Source organism: Chanodichthys erythropterus, chromosome 1 (assembly GCF_024489055.1).
Source record: "Chanodichthys erythropterus isolate Z2021 chromosome 1, ASM2448905v1, whole genome shotgun sequence".
Taxonomy (NCBI): domain Eukaryota; kingdom Metazoa; phylum Chordata; class Actinopteri; order Cypriniformes; family Xenocyprididae; genus Chanodichthys; species Chanodichthys erythropterus.
Window position 1 is genome coordinate 10,556,068 of NC_090221.1, and position 18,022 is coordinate 10,574,089.

At 39.7% G+C, this 18,022-nt stretch overlaps 1 protein-coding gene across 5 annotated transcripts in view; it reads right to left on the reverse strand.

The window, feature by feature from the left end:
* The window catches only part of afap1l1a (actin filament associated protein 1-like 1a), a 39,154-nt gene that overhangs the window by 5,196 nt on the left and 15,936 nt on the right, over window positions 1-18,022 (reverse strand). For 4 of the 5 annotated variants that reach the window (XM_067387623.1, XM_067387616.1, XM_067387603.1 and 1 more), the window contains exons 1-12: window positions 15,080-15,159; window positions 7,743-7,868; window positions 7,151-7,234; window positions 6,964-7,052; window positions 6,274-6,385; window positions 4,376-4,474; window positions 4,087-4,295; window positions 3,807-3,986; window positions 3,536-3,619; window positions 2,450-2,528; window positions 865-1,014; window positions 455-666 (exon numbers count right to left, since the gene is read on the reverse strand). In XM_067387623.1, coding sequence (XP_067243724.1) covers window positions 455-666; window positions 865-1,014; window positions 2,450-2,528; window positions 3,536-3,619; window positions 3,807-3,986; window positions 4,087-4,295; window positions 4,376-4,474; window positions 6,274-6,385; window positions 6,964-7,052; window positions 7,151-7,234; window positions 7,743-7,868; window positions 15,080-15,146 — 1,491 coding nt within the window. In that variant the 5' untranslated portion in view covers window positions 15,147-15,159. Of the gene's footprint in view, window positions 1-454; window positions 667-864; window positions 1,015-2,449; window positions 2,529-3,535; window positions 3,620-3,806; window positions 3,987-4,086; window positions 4,296-4,375; window positions 4,475-6,273; window positions 6,386-6,963; window positions 7,053-7,150; window positions 7,235-7,742; window positions 7,869-15,079; window positions 15,160-18,022 lie in introns of those variants that run through there. The other variant, XM_067387612.1, reaches the window with a different exon arrangement.

Here is an 18,022-nt window from a genome sequence, read left to right on the forward strand (position 1 = left end):
ATTTAATTGTGTGTGGTCATTTCCCATATTAAGATTACCTTTGCTGTCATGTAACATTTACTTAAAGTTAAATTTTTTAAAATATATACTAACACTGTTTAACACTGTCTTTTTTAAAATCTCTAAATAAATCTCCATTTTTCATACTGTACATTATAATAGTGTGATGCCTATATTCACCTGTAGCATTTCAAATTATATTTTAGTGTTTTATTTTTATTTCTTTAGACAAAATGGTATAGAATAGTATAATATTTTAATATCAGCAATAAAAAAAAATGGTCGGCCAGTCAGAATTTTAATATTAGTGCATCCTGACTAAAAAATATCAGGACAGAGACTGAAACCCACACAAAAAAAACCAAAAACCAAAACTAAATTTGCATGTAGCTAACTTCTAAAATACAGCTCTATGGAGGATTGCTGTGAAAGCGTTACACAAAACACTCACTACCTCTAAAGCTGCCAGCTCTGCACCTCCTTTCAGTATCCTCAGGGCGAAGGGGTGTTTGGGCCCGAGGCCTGGGACAACCTCACAGCCCTTCAGAGCCACAGTGGTGTGGGGCACTCGCTGTTCTCCTTTCTCGTGGTAAAGGTAAAGAGATCCAGCCCGCACACGACACCAGTGTTCCCTCCAGCACTGATTCAACAACACTCCCACATAACCTAACACACACACACACAAAAGAAAGAATTACAGCAATCATTACAGTACGCCTACTTCTGTTTCATGGTGTAGATTTATTCCACTTCACTGTCTGAGATCAAAGGCTAAGAAAGAAAAGTTGAAAATAACAGGTGGAGAGAGTCATGGGTGTTGTAATCTGAGAGGAGAAAGGGGAGGGAGAAAGATGGATCTCGTACCACACCGGGGATCCTGGTGGAGACACATGCGTGCGTCTCCTGGCAACGGAGGTTTTCTTTTGGAGAAACTGATAATTCTTGTGATCTTCCTTCCTGCAGCTCGGCTTACGGTGCCTGTTAGCTCGGACAGAGCACCTCGCTTGGGTTTAGCTGTAAACACACACACACACATACAGGTTTGATGGTTGAATTAAATCAAATGTAAAGATATGTGTGGTCTACAGACACACAATCTGCAGGAATTAGGCCAAAGCTATTAAAGACTTTCACTGGTCCAAACAATAATATTCACAAACAATCCACATCCTGCATAAAGACTTCCTGCTTGTTAACAGAGCACCTACGACAAAGCTCTTAGACAGTGAGAGGGCAAAAGGATGAATAAAGTGTGTGTGTGTGTGTGTGTGTGTTTGTGACATATCAGGACACAAATTTGTATAATGACATGGGTTTGACATAGGTATTACAAGGAGAGGGTGACTTATGAGGACATTACCCCATGTCCCCATTTTTCAAAAGGCTTATAAATCATACAGAATGAGTTTTTGTGAGAAAGTAAAAATGTGCAGTTTGCTGTGATGGGTAGGTTTAGGTGTAGGGTTGGTGTAGGGCAATATAAAATACGGTTTGTACTGTATAAAAACCATTACGCCTATGAAATGTCCCGACAATTCACAAAAACAAACCTGTGTGTGTGTGTGTGTGTGTGTGTGTGTGTGTGTGTGTGTGTGTGTGTGTGTGTGTGTGTGTGTGTGTGTGTGTGTGTGAGTGAGTGTGTGTGAGAGAGAGTGAGAGATAAACAAGATTCTGAAATTCAGAAGACATTGTGAGAGTTTCTTGCCAATGAAAACCTTGCAGGCACAATGATACTGGTGTTTTGAATGGTTGCCAGGGTGTTATTATACAGTTGCTAAAGTGTTCTAACTGTCTGGTTTTAACATGTTGAAATGTGGTTGCTAGGGTGTTTTGGATGGTTTCCAGGTGTTGTTATACAGTTGTTAAAGTGTTCTGACTGTATGGTTTTTAACATGTTAATATGTGGTTGCTAGGATGTTTTGGGTTGTTGCCATGGTGTTTCTATGTGGTTTGATAGACATTCAGATGTTGCTATGTAGTCGCTTGAGTGTTTGCCAGTTGCTATGCAGTTTCTGAGGCATTCTGAGTGGTTTTTAACATGTTGCTATGCGGTTATTAGTTTGTTTTGAGTGGTTGCCAGGGTGTTGCTATGTGGCAGCTAAGGCATATTGAGTGTTTTTAACATGTTTCTATGTGTTTCCTAGTGTGTTTTGGGTGGCTACCAGGGTGTTGATAGCCCAACCCTAAGTCTACAAGATATTCTGGTTTATAGAAATGATTCTGATCCCTCTTTCATAGTACAGTGTGTGTGTAAAAAACACTGCAGGATGAATTATTTTTTGTTCTTTAGGGGTTAGTTAAAAAAATAGTAATAAATAATAATAATAATAATAATAATAATGCTTGCCTTAACAAACACCAAAAGAAAAAAAAAAAGTGGAAGTAAATCTTTGGATTTAATCAGAGGTGTAATCAGAGAAGAACAGCGGGGTGAAACTGAAGATCTCACCATTTTCCCGGCCGTCACGAGCACTTTCTCCACTTGGCACACTGTCAGAATCTGAGGTTTGCTTCTCTGCAGAACACCACTAAAAAATAAAATATGCCAAACTTGTAAATATACACATCCATAACTATTAGATTGACTAATGCTGTACAATAGGATATGCAGAATATTGAAAACTAGGTCTAGAAACAAGGTGTTGTTGTGACAAGACAGCTACAGCAGCAGAGTTCAGACAGGAAACACACTCCCAGCACAGTCTACCTCTCACAACCGACTGCTAAATTCAGATTAAATGTGTTTCCTCACATACAAACACACACATCATAACATTCCCCATGATTCTGCCCCTCACAACAAGTCACTTAAACTCAGCACATTATTTACAGCTGCTCTGACAGAACTGACCACCCTGAGCTTGACACCTTTTAATTAAAGCAGATGGAGAGTAAGCCCAGAACATTTAAACTCTATCAGTCTGTTTACACACACAGACAGCACAGCACTCACAGCAGCACTGGGGATGTAATTACACACAATTATAGAGGACAGAGACAAATCCGTTTAGAATAACTGATTTATATGCATTACCACTCCAAAATTTGGGGTCGGTACAATTGTTTTCACTGTTTGTGAAAGTCTCATATTCTCACTAAAGCTGCATTTATTTGATCAAACATACAGTACAAATAGTAATATTGTAAAATTGCAATTTCAAATAAATATTTTCTAAAATATTTAAAATGTAACACATTCCTGTGATGGCAAAGCTGAATTTTCAGCAACCATTACTCCAGTCTTTAGTGTCACATAATACTTAGAAAAAGTACTTAGAGCCATTAATTAATGCAATGTAAGATGGCAATACTATGTTTTAAAAATACTTTTTTTGTAAAGAAAATGTCAGGAGGTATTCATGTTGTAGTTGGATTTATTTTCCTAACCAACTCCAGTCACAGCAAGACCACTTTTAACAGAATAAGTTTATTCCCAAAAGTTCCTCCAATCCATCATTGACACACTTTATATGTCAATAATGAAGATGAGATGCACAGGAGTCATGAATAAGACAAATGTGTGCTGGGTTCTCACCTTATCCACTTCAATTTTCCTAGGAATCATGGGAGATGATGGACTGTCCAACCCATTCCCCTGGCCTGTAACGTCACGCACCACCTGCAATCACACAAAGACACATCGGTGGTTCCTACATGGATAAACATAGTCCATCACACTGGGGGTCCCTTTTACAAAAGCCATTTTCCTCTTGTGCAATATTGCTTCTGGCAGCTAGTACATCTATTGTATGTATGTATAACGGATGGATACTCAATCGGGCGAGAAAGTGAGGGAATGTGTTTACTTGGAGCCATTTCTCGGCCTGCTCCTTGCTCTGCACGGCCAACACCAGCACCTCTCCACCGGGAAGAGAGAATCGGAGCTCGTGCTTCTTCCTCCGGCCGTCTTTGGGCACGTAGATGACATTGCACAGGCTGAGTGGTATATCCGTGTAGGGCGACTGGTCTTTAGAGCTTTTATAACACTATAAAACAAGATTCAGGGATTTCTATGTCTCAATCATGATAGCATCAGGAAAAAAAAACAAGGCTCATTGTTATCTCTCAGGGCTTTTTGCAGCTCACCTGGAGTCTGTTTTCACGGATGACAGTGAGCTGTTTGGCCCACTGGCCAAAGCGCTTCTTCCTTAGTAGGAAGGCACAGATATGGCAGTCTCTCACGGGGGTCATGGAGTTCTCCTCTGAGGGCCACTGGTGCGTCAAACGCTGGCCTTTCTCTTCCTCTTCCTCGTCATATGATTCATAAGAACTGCTTAAGGCATCCGAGTCATTATCTGCAGGAGGAGAAATATCATACTAATACTACTAATAAGAAATGACATAACTATTTATAGCATCAGGGTTTCCCACTTACAGGAGTTCTTGCGTCGTCCGTTCACTTGTGTTGTTGGGTAATTGTTCTCAGCATCTTCATAATATCCATCTTCAATGGAATTAGGAGGGCTGGAGCTGCCTGTAGATATAAGAGAAGTGCAATGCTATAATAGGCTGTGTGGCAAAAAAATGGAACATGCTCTCCCTAATTTAAGAGAATTTTTTTTTGACCTGTGGTGCAAAGAAAAAAATAGTAGCTGCCCCTTTTAAGACAAAGTAGAAGCCTTTGCCAAAATGTTGCATGGCAACGTGCATGCACTAATTGGCAATCCTCTGCAAAGTGATATTATAGATGTGTGAGTCCACTTGTCTCTCTTATCATATTCTCGCTGAAATTCTTGAATGCACTGCAGTCTTTTTTTAGCATTATTATTAAATTGCCATTGCTTTATTTGAAGTGCAAAAAAACAACATAGCTTTATGGGAAGCGCAGAAGTGTTTTCTTTTTAAAAATATCTAAAACTTAATAATCAAAATTAATTAACCTACAGAAGTGGCCATTCCTTTGCTGACTATCTATATCTAGCACCAACAAACATTTGCCAACAAAAAAAGTCAAGATGAAACCAAATTTGTTAATTTGTGAGTTTATCAAAATTAAACTTTGGAACTGAGCAAAATGCAAAACTTCTTTGCATGAGCTTGTGTTTACTGTCCTCCACATTTGCATGCATTTAATTGGAAGTCAATGGAATGAATTTGACCTATTTACTTTCCTAATGCACATTCTTGTTATTATTTTAAACAATTTATTGCACAAATTGCAACTTTATCTTTGCAATCATTAATCAAAATGTGATAACTTGCTCTGAAATGACTTTCCTTTTCTGCTGATGTCACTTAGACTTTGCAGGCTTTGGCATAATGTTAACCAATGGCTATTTTGGGCCCTAGCCCAAAGGGTGAAGGCCCTATTGTTTTCCATAGGATTATTCTTCTTATTCTATTTTGTAAAAGTTTTGTGGGCTTCAGGGGCCCTTAACATGCTCAAAAACTCTTGAAACTTTTGAAAATTTGTACACGTCACTATCCGCGGCCATTAGGGCTGAGCAAAATCTGGTTCATGGGCATGGCAGGGGGGTTCTACGGCACCCTCTGAACTCGGTACATATATTGTTCTCATCAAGCCGGACAACTTTCTAATTTACATTCTTTAGCTCCGACCAACAGGAAGTCAGCTATTTTGGTTTGAATGTGGATGTTTTGAAAAATCAGGCCTTGAATTTTGAACTACTACTCCTATAGGGTTTATACAATTCACACCAAATTTTTTTAACTTGGTGCTAAGACATTGAAGATGTTAAATTGCGAACAATTTCTGTATATCGCGAACAGTGTTGCCATGGCGGGGGATTAAATTAATGCCATTGTAAATGTGGCACATTCAAACGATTTTAAAATAGTCTTTTTACATTTACCCGGGTTAAATGCATATTCCCCATCATGCACAGTTGCCCTGAAGCCACTGGGGTGGCGATGCCACCAGGACTTGGGCCTGTCATCGCTGCTTGCAGCTTTATTTAATCATAGTTTTTGTAACTTTGCACAACATTGACATTGTTGTCTTAACATTGAGCATAGCTCCATTCTGAAATGTAACAACCACCTTTTTACAATCCGATCATTTCCTAATGGATAAAGAAATTATTTTTTCTTGTTGAATATACTGGTTTATTCAAAAATGTGTCCCATTATGGAAGTAAAACGGGCTAAAAACTACAATTAACTTTGACTTCAAGTGATCTATTATCAACAATCTGACTCTTGAAAGAACACAAAGTTGTAACACTGATCACTCTCCAAGTTACTTTATCTATAGGAATTTATATAGACCATGTAATGTTTTCCAAACAACAGACATACAGCAATGAGACTCACTGCGGCTGGTAATATATTCTGGCATCTTTCCAGGGCTGAGTGGCACGGCCTCTTCATAGTAATCCTCTGGAGGTGGCGTGTTGGGCAGGGGGGGTGGTGAGCCCGTTGTGCTCTGGTCAAAAAAAAATGTAGCAAACACAATGACTTACTCCATCTGTCTGCCCCATCGCATTAATTCACACTTAACATCTGCTTTTCAGTGAGTCCTCATAATATTGCAAAGTTATGTGGCTCCATTCCATCACTCGGCAAGTTACTCCAATAACAAATGATATGTGACCACTGCATCCAATCAAAAGCCAAACCCACATGCCACATGGATGACAGATACTGGCCATGCAGGACTATTGTGCTAATAATGGCACACAAACACACTGACACACACAATGAAAAATCTGACTGCTGGAAGAGTGCGCTCTTTTAATAAAAGATAGGCTCTTTGGGGACCTCGGTGAAGAGCTGATGGTGACGTGACTTAAAGATAACTGGCCCTGGCCCTGAAAGTGCAATGCAGCTGGAAAGAGAAGAGCAGGTTTCACTGCAGCACGATTAATCTTCTAGCCGTATCTCATAGTCACAGAGCACAGCCCTTATTACACACTGACATCAGGGTTAATGATGCACTATATATTAGCATTAGCTCTAAGGAGCAGAGCATTGTGGGTTATCCTCAGAGGGAAGATTTCTTACTGGCTTGGAGACAGTGTGGTCGGTGTGGTTTGTCTCTGGCTCTTTCTTTTGATCCTCTATTTCAACTTTCAGGTCCCCAAGGTCACAATCTGTAGAAATGTCCAAAAACATTTATAAGCATAATAGCCTACTCCAAAACAATGGAGGATGCTGTGAGACGTAAATCTCATAAATACTCCTCACTTACCGAACGTATCAAAAAGAGATTCGACAAAGCTGGTTCCGTTTCTGTATACTGAGGTGTTCATGTACATATAGTCTTTTCCAGTGACTGCAAAGAACGAGTATGAGAAAAGAGAAAACATGTGTTATGTATGTAGGACAACTGCCAAAAGCTTTTTCAGTCTCATTTATGAGAGAAACAAGGTTGATGTTTATTCCTCTGGTCTTGTCACTTTCTGGTCCAAGAGGTTTCTTCTTTGTCTAAATTGTCTCAAGCATATTTTCTATTGGTTCTCTGTCAGACTGATGTTTCGGAGTTAATTTGCAATATCTGTGCAGTTCCCTGCTAGACAAAAAACTGGTTGTAGCTCAATGCGGTCAACCTAATGACACCACTGGGACTAAAAGGCTTATCCAAGGTGGTCTACTAGATCCAACTAAGCTAACCAAAATGGTCTACAATAGAGATGACTTTTCCTACATAAATCCAAAACTCGTAGCTTTCTAGCAATATGATTGGACATCAATGGCCTTCAAGGTTAACCAGCTGGTGGTCCAACCACTAAACTCAGCCTGGACCAGATAATAACCATTAAAAACTGAATTTAGATATTTACCTGAGGGCTGAAGTTGTCTCAGAAGGTTTTTGACGGCTGTTTTCTTTTCTTCTGTAGCACAGCTCAGGCTCTCATGGTCCAACAGCTTCAACAGCACATTCAACTCTGTCACCAAAAGCTCCATTGCTGAAGGTCAAAGCTCAGGGTTAGAAGTCAATAAAGACCAGACTATACAATTGTCAGTGTTTGTCATAACAAATTAATTAGACCAACCATCAATGTCTGAACATGAACAAGCAAAGGAAAACAAGTGTCAGTTGCAGAGGCTTTTGGTTAATGACATGACACTCATTTATGACCATTTTTTAATACATTGAAAATACATTCCACACATATGTCTTGACTATTTTAGATGCATTTTATTTTCTTAAAAAGGGTTTAAACATTTTTAAACCATATGCAACCCTAAGAACTAAGAGCTTTGCAACCCTAACCCTATATTTAAAAAAAAAAAAAAAAAACTTCATTGTGGACACTCATATATGTCATTGACCCTTTTCAGAAGAGGCGATAGCAGGCTTGAGATCAACTCTGGTCTTCATCATCAATCATCCGTCTCTGACTCTCAAAAACTTGTAAAGCTGGGATGACTGAATCAAAAAGATCTAGATGCATGGCTCTTTGTAACATTATATTCCATTGAGTGTCTTCAGTATGGACACACATGTCAGTGGACAATATGAGTTATGGGCAGGGGGAAAGATGACAGGTCAGCAGGATTATAAATTGCAACAGGTTTGGAGCTCAAAACTTCATGCTGAGACTCTCAAGCTCTCATCCAGGTCTCTGTGGGATAAAAACCGCCCCGCTGAAGAAACCAAAAACCCCTGTGTAGAGTCAAAGACGTACCCTCTGATCTGTGGCAAGCTTCCCATCCCACCTAGAAAGCTCACTGAGAGCATCAGAGGAGGGTCCAAACTAATAAATACATTCATAGCCTGACATCTAAACTCCCCTAAGACAAGTTAAGACAGTGAGTTAACCTCTGGTCTCTTATGTCTGTTATGCAGAGGAATAGGCTCAATGACATTGCCATGAGTCTGTGGAGCTTTAATATAAAGGATGTGGGCTGACATCCTTAGGATATCTCAACAGATACTGCCGCCCACAAACTACAGTTCACACAGTGTTACACGCTAGCTAAACCACATTTTCTCTCCCAAACCCATTACTAATGACCCGCTACTAATGCTGAGTCTATGAGTTTGAGCTAATGCAGTCAGCAAATTAGTAAAAACATCCAACCAAAAACCTGGACTGTAAGTATGTTTTGAAGAATGAAAAAAAGCATGAAACAATAAAAAATAGATAGTCCAGTGTGTGCCCAGGCAGGAGGTTTGCTGATGTGGAAAGACTGTTTTGTTTAATAAAAGTAATCAAGCCATGTGAACACCTCCAGCCCCTGTGGATATGAGCTCATGATCAACACTGGGACCACATTGATCATGAACAGAAGACTGGAGAGAGAGGGAGTGTGAACAGGGCTGATCATCCATGTCCATCACACAGCTGGACAATCTGGCTTGGACAGAGGGTCAGCTGAGCCAAAGTATCCACCTCAGGGCTTGTGTGTTTAATACTGATATTAACAGGTGTGGTGGGTCAAGACTCAACTTCATCTGTCAGATACTCCATGAGTAATGTATACTAAAGTATGAAATTCATCAAAAGCAGAGAGGGGAAAATGCTGAAGCGACAAAAAAGATAGCAAAAGATATGAATCCTGCTGCAGATAAACTAGCTAGAACAACCAGAGCAAATGACCAGTTAAAGGGATAGTTCACCAAAAATTAAATTATCCCAAGTTTTATTCACCCTCAAGCCATCCTAGGTGTATACGACTATCTTCTCTCAGACGAACACAGTCTGAGTTATATTAAAAAGTCCTGGCTCTTCCCAGCTTTATAATGATAGTGAATGGCGCGCATGATTTTGAAGCCCAAAAAAGTGCATCCGTCCTTCATAAAAGTAATCCATACGGCTCCAGGGGGTTAATAAAGGCCTTTTGAAGCAAAGCGATGGGTTGTTGTGAGTAAAATATCAATTTTTACAACTTTCTAAACTATATTAAAGGAACACTCCACTTTTTTTGAAAATAGGCTAATTTTCCAACTCCCCTAGAGTTAAACAATTGAGTTTTACCGTTTTCGAATCCATTCAGCCGATCTCCGGTTCTGGTGGTACCACTTTTAGCATAGCTTAGCATAGTTCATTGAATCTGATTAGACCGTTAGCATCGCGCTTAAAAATGACCAAAGAGTTTTGATATTTTTCCTATTTAAAACTTGACTCTTCTGTAGTTAAATCGTGTACTAAGACCGACGGAAAATAAAAAGTTGTGATTTTCTAGGCTGATATGGCTAGAAACTATACTCTCATTCAGGCGTAATAATCAAGGAACTTTGCTGCCGTTCCATGGCTGCAGCAGTGCAATGATATTACACAGCGCCTGTGAGCCCCTGCTTGCACTGGGAACGTGCCTTGCAACCATGGAGACGTTTGTGAGAGACGCTGCGTAATATCATTGCGCCTGCTGCAGCCATGATACGGCAGCAAAGTTCCTTGATTATTACGCCTGAATGAGAGTATAGTTCCTAGCCATATCAGCCTAGAAAATCGCAACTTTTTATTTTCCGCCGGTCTTAATACACGATGTGACTACAGAAGAGTCAAGTTTTGATCAAGACTTTGGTCATTTTTAAGCGCAATGCTAACGGTCTAATCAGATTCAATGAACTATGCTAAGCTATGCTAAAAGTGGTACCGCCAGAACCGGAGATCGGCTGAATGGATTCGAAAACGGTAAAACTCAACTGTTTAACTCTAGGGGAGTTGGAAAATGAGCCTATTTTCAAAAAAAGTGGAGTGTTCCTTTAATCAGCTTCTGACAAACATTTGTACACAAGTCGACCTATGGCGGAAATGTAACCTCTGACGCGAAGCATTATATTGACGAACGCGGAAGCGCAGAGGATAGAGCAAAACAAAACACTAGTCACGAATTAGTGCAAAACGAGATTTTTTTAAATAGAAAAGTCACAGGATTTCAATGTAAGAGTAGAGGAGCTTGAGTAGAGGAGCTATGCTTTTAGAGTCAACTTACGTACGGATGTTTATTGGAAGCTGGTTATTATAGTTTATAAAGTTTTAAACATGGATATTTTTCTTACGAAAACCCATTGCTTTGCTTAAGAAGACCTTTATTAACCCCCTGGAGCCGTGTGAATTACTTTTATGATGGATGGATGGATGTGCTTTTTTGGGCTTCAAAATCAACTTTGGAAGAGCCAGGATATTTTTTTAATATAACTCTAATTGTGTTCGTCTGAAAGAAGATATTCATATACACCTAGCGTAGCTTGAGGGTGAAGAAATCATGGGATAATTTTAATTTTAGGGTTGTGTGAAAATAAATATTGTAATATTTTACCTCACAATAATGTAGCAATATTCTGTCATGTCAAAAATAAATTTTTGTTACATTTTTGCTCATGAATGTTTTTTAGATATTCAACCAAAATTTAAGCTCATAATAAGCTAATAATATTATATACTGTACGCTCTTGTTCAAAATTCTGGGGTCGGTATATTATACTCTGGTCTTGATTGTCACATGATCCTTCAGACCCTTCTAATGTGCTGATTTGGTGCTCAAGAAACATTTCTTATCATCAATGTTGAAAACGGTTGTGCTGCTTAATGTGTCTGTGGAAACCAATTATCTCATTTTCAGTTTTAACAATGTAAAAGTCTTGCTTACTGTAACTTTTGTTCAATGTAATGCATACTTGATGAATGTATGTACTGTGTTCATTTCTAATTCCCCAAAAAGACCACTTGTTTTTCAGTTTAATATTCTGCACATTCATGGCTACACTCCAGTTCAGAATTGAAGTTGGTCCAAACTGTGTAAGATATCATGACATAAACAAGCTTAGGAGTTAACTGAATGTATAGAAAAATGTGTAATGGTTCAGTTCAAGCAGATAGAGTATTTCAGCCCCTCATCTTGTCTCTCATTTTTTTCTCTGTGCTTCGTGTAGTTGTACATAAACGGCCACCACCCTCTTCCACATCCCCCTGAGAAACCTTAATGAATGATGTGCTTCTAGTCAGATTGTGCTGTGGTCCAGAAAATGTCAAAACGCTTCAGGATCACATCTCTCCATAGGGAAGGTGAGGAGTTTAAAAGCCACAAAGAAACACAAATACTCTAATTCACACAAACACATTCTTACACCCACATGCACAGAAATTACTCATCTGAAATTTGGGTCAGCATACTGCTGCTTTGACAAGAGTGTTTTTTCTTCTTCTTTGATTCACCACAGTTGCAGAACCTTTGTTATTGACTAATGTACTGCAAAACATCTCACTTCCTTTCATCATGTCCCCAGCTGCCTTACAGGCACTCCCACCGGTGTGTAAGTTTGAGTGTTTCTCTATTCAGACTTGTTGACACAAGGCCCCTGCGATCACAAAAAGCCTGAGTTTAACTTTACGTGTTGGCCTCACCATGACCTTCTCCAGGAGACACAGATGGGTAGCAACTAAAGTGGCACAATGTCCCAGATATGCTACATGTGTACGCTTGGCAAATTATTTAAAGAATGTAGTGTTTAAAAGCAGTGCATAAGCAGTTTAGTTTGAAGAGCAGGGCAAGAATAAGAGTCAGCATAGTAAATGCGTTAGTCATGATGCTGAAGTTGGCATAGCTCTTTTGTGAAGTGAAGTCACAGGAAATGTAACCAGACTGATGATACACTACTATATTGCCAAAAGTTTGGGGATGCTTGCCTTTACGTGCACATGAACTTTAATGACATCCCACTCTTAATCCGTAAGGTTTAATATGGAGTTGTCCCACCCTTTGCAGCTATAACAGCTTCAACTCTTCTGGGAAGGCTTTTCACAAGGTTTAGGAGTGTGTTTATGGGAATATTTTACCATTCTTCTAGAAGTGCATTTGTGAGGTCAGGCACTGATGTTGGACGAGAAGGCCTGGCTCGCAGTCTCCTCTCTAATTCATCCCAAAGGTATTCCGTCTGGATGAGGTCAGGACTCTGTGCAGGCCAGTCAAGTTCCTCCACATCAGACTCGCTCATCCATGTCTTTATGGACCTTGCTTTTTGCACTGGTGCGCAGTCATGTTGGAACAGGAAGGGGCCATCCCCAAACTGTTCCCACAAAGTTGGGAGCATGAAATTGTCCAAAATGTCTTGGTATGCTGAAGCATTAAGTGTTCCTTTCACTGGAACAAAGGGGCCAAGCCCAACCCCTGAAAAACAACCCCACACCATAATCCCCCCTCCACCAAACTTTACACTTGGCACAATGCAGTCAGGCAAGTATCGTTCTCCTGGCAACTGCCAAACTTAGACTTGTCCAACGGATTATCAGACAGAGAAGCGTGATTCGTCACTCCAGAGAACACTGTTCTAGAGTCTAGTGGTGGCGTGCTTTACACTGCATCCGACGCTTTGCATCGCACTTGGTGATGTAAGGCTTGGATGCAGCTGCTCGGCCATGGAAACCCATTCCATGAAGCTCTCTACTCACTGTTCTTGAGCTAATCTGAAGGCCACACAAAGTTTGGAGGTCTGAAGTTAGTGACCCTGCAGAAAGTTGGCAACTTCTGCAACTTGACACCGCTCTGTGATTTTACGTGGCCTACCACTTCATGGTTGAGTTGCTGTTGTTCCCAATTGTTCCACTTTGCTATGATACCACTAACAGTTGACTGTGGAATATTTAGTAGTGATGAAATTTCACGAATGGACTTATTGCACAGGTGGCAACCTATCAGGGTACCACGCTTGAATTCACTGAGCTCCTGAGCGCAACCCATTCTTTCACAAATGTTTGTAGAAACAGTCTGCATGCCTAGGTGCTTGAGTTTATACACCTGCAGCCATGGAAGTGATTGGAACACCTGAATTCAATGATTTGGAGGGGTGTCCCAATACTTTTGGCAATATAGTGTATAATTTTATAATAGTAAATAATTACAGAATAGGCTTCATTAAACAATAGAAACACTAATTAGAATTGTATGGTTTAGGCAGGTTGATGCTAGTTAGTGCTAGTTTGATGCGCTGTTCTACCTGATGGAACAACATAGAAAGATGTTCACCAGCAATGATAATTAGTATGAACCAAGTTCAGTTTTATTCAACTGAAATGCCATCAGTTTTTCTGTTCAGTAAGCTGGATATGTATTATGTTTTGGTGTATTTCCCATAAAGAACGCAAGAGTCAGGTGAAGTTATAACAGATTAGGAAATCTTAATGAACAAAGTTTGAGGGCAGTTAGGACCATCTTAAACCAACATGAGCGCAACGGAGCATACATGATTCCAACAGAGATACACTCTTACATGAGATCAAACACATTTGTGCTTCTCTTTATCTTGAGCTGCACCTGTGGAGGGTCATTTCCAAAGCCAAGCACAACACGGGGCTACATGCCCACTCCCCTCCAGAGAACAGCACATGTGGTCCGCTCTGATAATACCACATCAAAACAGCATAGTGCGAACACAGAAATCCACACCGGTGCTCAAAGCCAGATCCAGCTAACCTGCAGGCTCTCCTGATGGCAGGGATGTTTGATGCTTTCTTTTGGATCAACCCCTTGTGAGATGTTTTCATCTCTGTCTGCGAGATCGCGCAGGCAAATCAGAGTTGATAATCTATTATTCTTTCTGCTCACTTGAAAGCACTTTACTGACAGTTGTATTGTTTCAACATAATCTAAAAGCCATGTTGAGGAATGTGAAGTTGGCGTTGAAAGCTGTGTTTTTAGAGGACAACGGGGCGGTTTCCGAGAACTGCACCAGTGCTTTAGCACTCAGCACCTCACACATTGCTGAAAAGCGAGGAAACATTCCTCACCTCATTAAAAGTGCAGCCAAAGAGCTTTAAGATGCCTACCAGAGATAGTAATGTATACTCTATTGTGAAAACCACAGCACTCCTCAAGAAACCTCTAAACACCCTAGTGAAATCTTATTTTACAAGCATATTTTGCTTAGACAACAAATACAATGCCTGTTAAAACTTGTAAAGATAATTTTACGTGTGATGCTACTAAAGAAATTTACTCGTAAAGCAATATGCAAAGTCAACAACTAAAATGCCTATGAACCTGCTTACAACTGCTGATGGATTTATTATGCTAAATTCAAGTTGGAATTACTGCATTTAACTAAAACTAATCAATATGTTTCACTTTAGCTTGTACGGAAATCTTTCATCCAAATGTGAAAGCAATTTGATAATACAATTATCTAGTTCCCAAGGAAAAAAGACTAACATGCGAGTAACAAAACACCTACCAGAAACAGCTGCTGAGGAGGAGACTGCCAGGCCCACCATCTCCTTTCCTGAGACAACTAGAGTCATACAGTTGTTATTGAACAAGTCACAGCAATCCAGAGTGGTGGAATCAGCTGATAAACTGACTCATTCAAGGTGCATTTCCTTCACATTTATCACTTTCTTTCCTGTGTCTAGATTAAAAGTGACTGAGGGATAGCAGGGGAATTTATCCTCCCTTTCTGGTCTGTTGGTGTGTGTGTGTGTGTGTGTCTGGGGGTGGGGTGCTCACTGATGACTGTGAGTGTGAAGTAAGGGGAGGCACCAAGTCCTGATCTAATTCAGCAGGGTTCTATAGCACCTGGGATAGGCCTTGAGTAAATACACACATCCATCCCCCACAGGGGAGAGTATGGAGATCAACAGCCCTTACCAGCACTCTTCCACTGTCCTCTAAACCAAAGATTATTATTTTTTTTTTTTTTGAGTACAATTTATTTATTTTGTTTTTATTGCCATACCAGCATCTATGGTTATTTTCATGGCAAGATAGATGTATTTTAAAATAAATAAATAGTGGTAACATACACTAGTATTGAAAATCAACAACTGAAAAAAAAAACCAAAAAAAAAAAAAAAAAAAAAAAAGTACATCAATTACCAACAATTTAGCCATTTACACTTGTACGCGAATGCCCAGTGTGTCATGCGTTTTCGGACGTGTAGTGTAGACAGAGATCGTTTCTGAAACACTGTGGAAACGCCAGTGTAGACGAGGATCGTTTTCATTTTAAAACGCTGTTTTAAAACAAAAACGCACTAGTGTAAAGCCGTGCACACACTTAACGATTGTAAGGCCGATTATGAATGTAAATTGATACTTATGACTGATCGCGCTCAAACGCATCCAGTCAGAGCCAGTTGCGTTCAGTCTGCAATTACAGTCTGTGTTTAAATTCCATGTGTAAGTATTTAAATCGGCTCCAGTCGCAGGAAACAATCGCTTGTATGTTGAGCACAGTCTTAGAATGTTTTAGATAGTCGTTAAATGTGTGCCCGGCTTAAATGGGGCCTCTCCATGTTATTGTTTACACAGTCGTCGAGGATACGCAGAGTGAACGTGGGCAGCTCCACTATCATTTTCAAAAGTCTATTGGTGCGTCCCAATTCGCATACTTATGCACTATTCTATGACGTTTTTAAGTATAAATAGTGCGAGTAGTGCATTCACACTGAAAGTTTCAAAAAGAAAAAGTACACTTTAAATACCCAAAAAGAAAAAGTACACTTTAAATACCCGGATGATGCACTAAATTAACGGAAAAAACGAAGTGTGGAATGTTGGACACTTCATGCACTCAACTGTCGCAGCTTTAATTACGTAGTGGAGGGGAAGGGAGGATCGGACTCCGTTGTTAAATGACAAAATAATCTTATACAATTCACGCACTACATGGATGAGTGCATAGTGCCCAAATACATAGTGTCTAAGTGCATAGAGTATAGTGCATCATTTGGAACGCAGCTTCTGTTTTGATCCGTTTATACTGAAATGCAACACTGGCGTTTTTAAACTAAAACAGGGTCTGCAGCATTTTTAGAAGGTTTGGAAATGCCGGCGTAGTGTAAAAGACAGGTGTAACCATAGCAAATCGTTTTAAAACGAAAATGCACTAGTGTAAACATGGCCTTAGAAATATGTGAATTTAGTTTTTTCTTTTTTTGGAGGAAAATTTGCCGTTTAATCTCATATTTTTTTATTTATTTTTGTAGCACTAAATTGCAGTAATAATGACCGTTTTCAAACAGGTTTCCAAACACTTTCCAGTATGCCACTGTTCAAAAATACATTGGCTTAGTCCCACCGATCTATTTTCTATTTTAAAAACTGACGTTATTTTTTGAGCAAAGTTGCTTTATTGGGTTGGTTTTAAAAAAATGAGAATTTTGGGGAAATTAATTGACTATTTTATTTTTAAGCACATTAAACTGGAATACACAAAAGTATTAGACCTATAACATCAAAACCCTGCCTTTTGATCCTTATGAGACACTCATTGATTTGTATCTGTCTGCCTGCAGTCTCTTCTAAGTGAATAGGGTGTCTCTACTCCCTACATAATGTTACAGTGCCCCTAGAGACTGTATGTTACACACAAAGGAGCCATTCTACCGGTGTGCTCGAGTGAAGAGAAGGGAGTCTAGTTCTCTTCATTGTGTTCACCCATCCAGAGAGGAGTCGGGTGCTGACATGCACAGACACACATCAGCACATGTTCAGAGTGACGTTACTCAAAGCCACAGGCAAAATCTAAGACACTCGGCAGGATCTGACATGCCGAATAGCTCAAAACCTACTCACACACACTCACGCGTCTTTTTAAAAAAAAAAACACACACACTTTGTGCAGATAAGCAGGTCGTATCAGCAGTTATATCTCAACACTGAAAGGGGACACTTTTCTGTCCATTTGTCAATTGCGGTTCCTGGGGCATGTTCCGTCTTGCAAGACAGATGAGATGCTGATGGTTTGTGTAGTTAAACTTTGCAGACCTGTTGCTAGACAGCCTGGCACTAGAGATAAAAGACAGTCGAGGCAAAAGAAGCCATTTATGTGCGCTTAAGTTATCAGATGATACATTCAAACTATTATTATGCTTAAGTATGTTCATTTTAGTAGTTCTGTTGATTCAGCTTTCTATACTAATGATCCTTTTATACCTGGTATTTAGTGGTCAGTGCTAAATAAAGGTGTAAAGGTCACAATGTATTGTAATCTGATTACTGAAACCACATACAGATTGAGCGTTAAATGCATCACATTCTGATGCATACTGGACAGTAAGGGACCAACTACTCGCCTGTCTATCATTCACTGGTCTAAAACGTGGCATGTAAACTTTGCCGGTTTTTGGAGAAGTGTGTTTTATACGCATGCAAAAGACTTTCTTCAGTATAACTG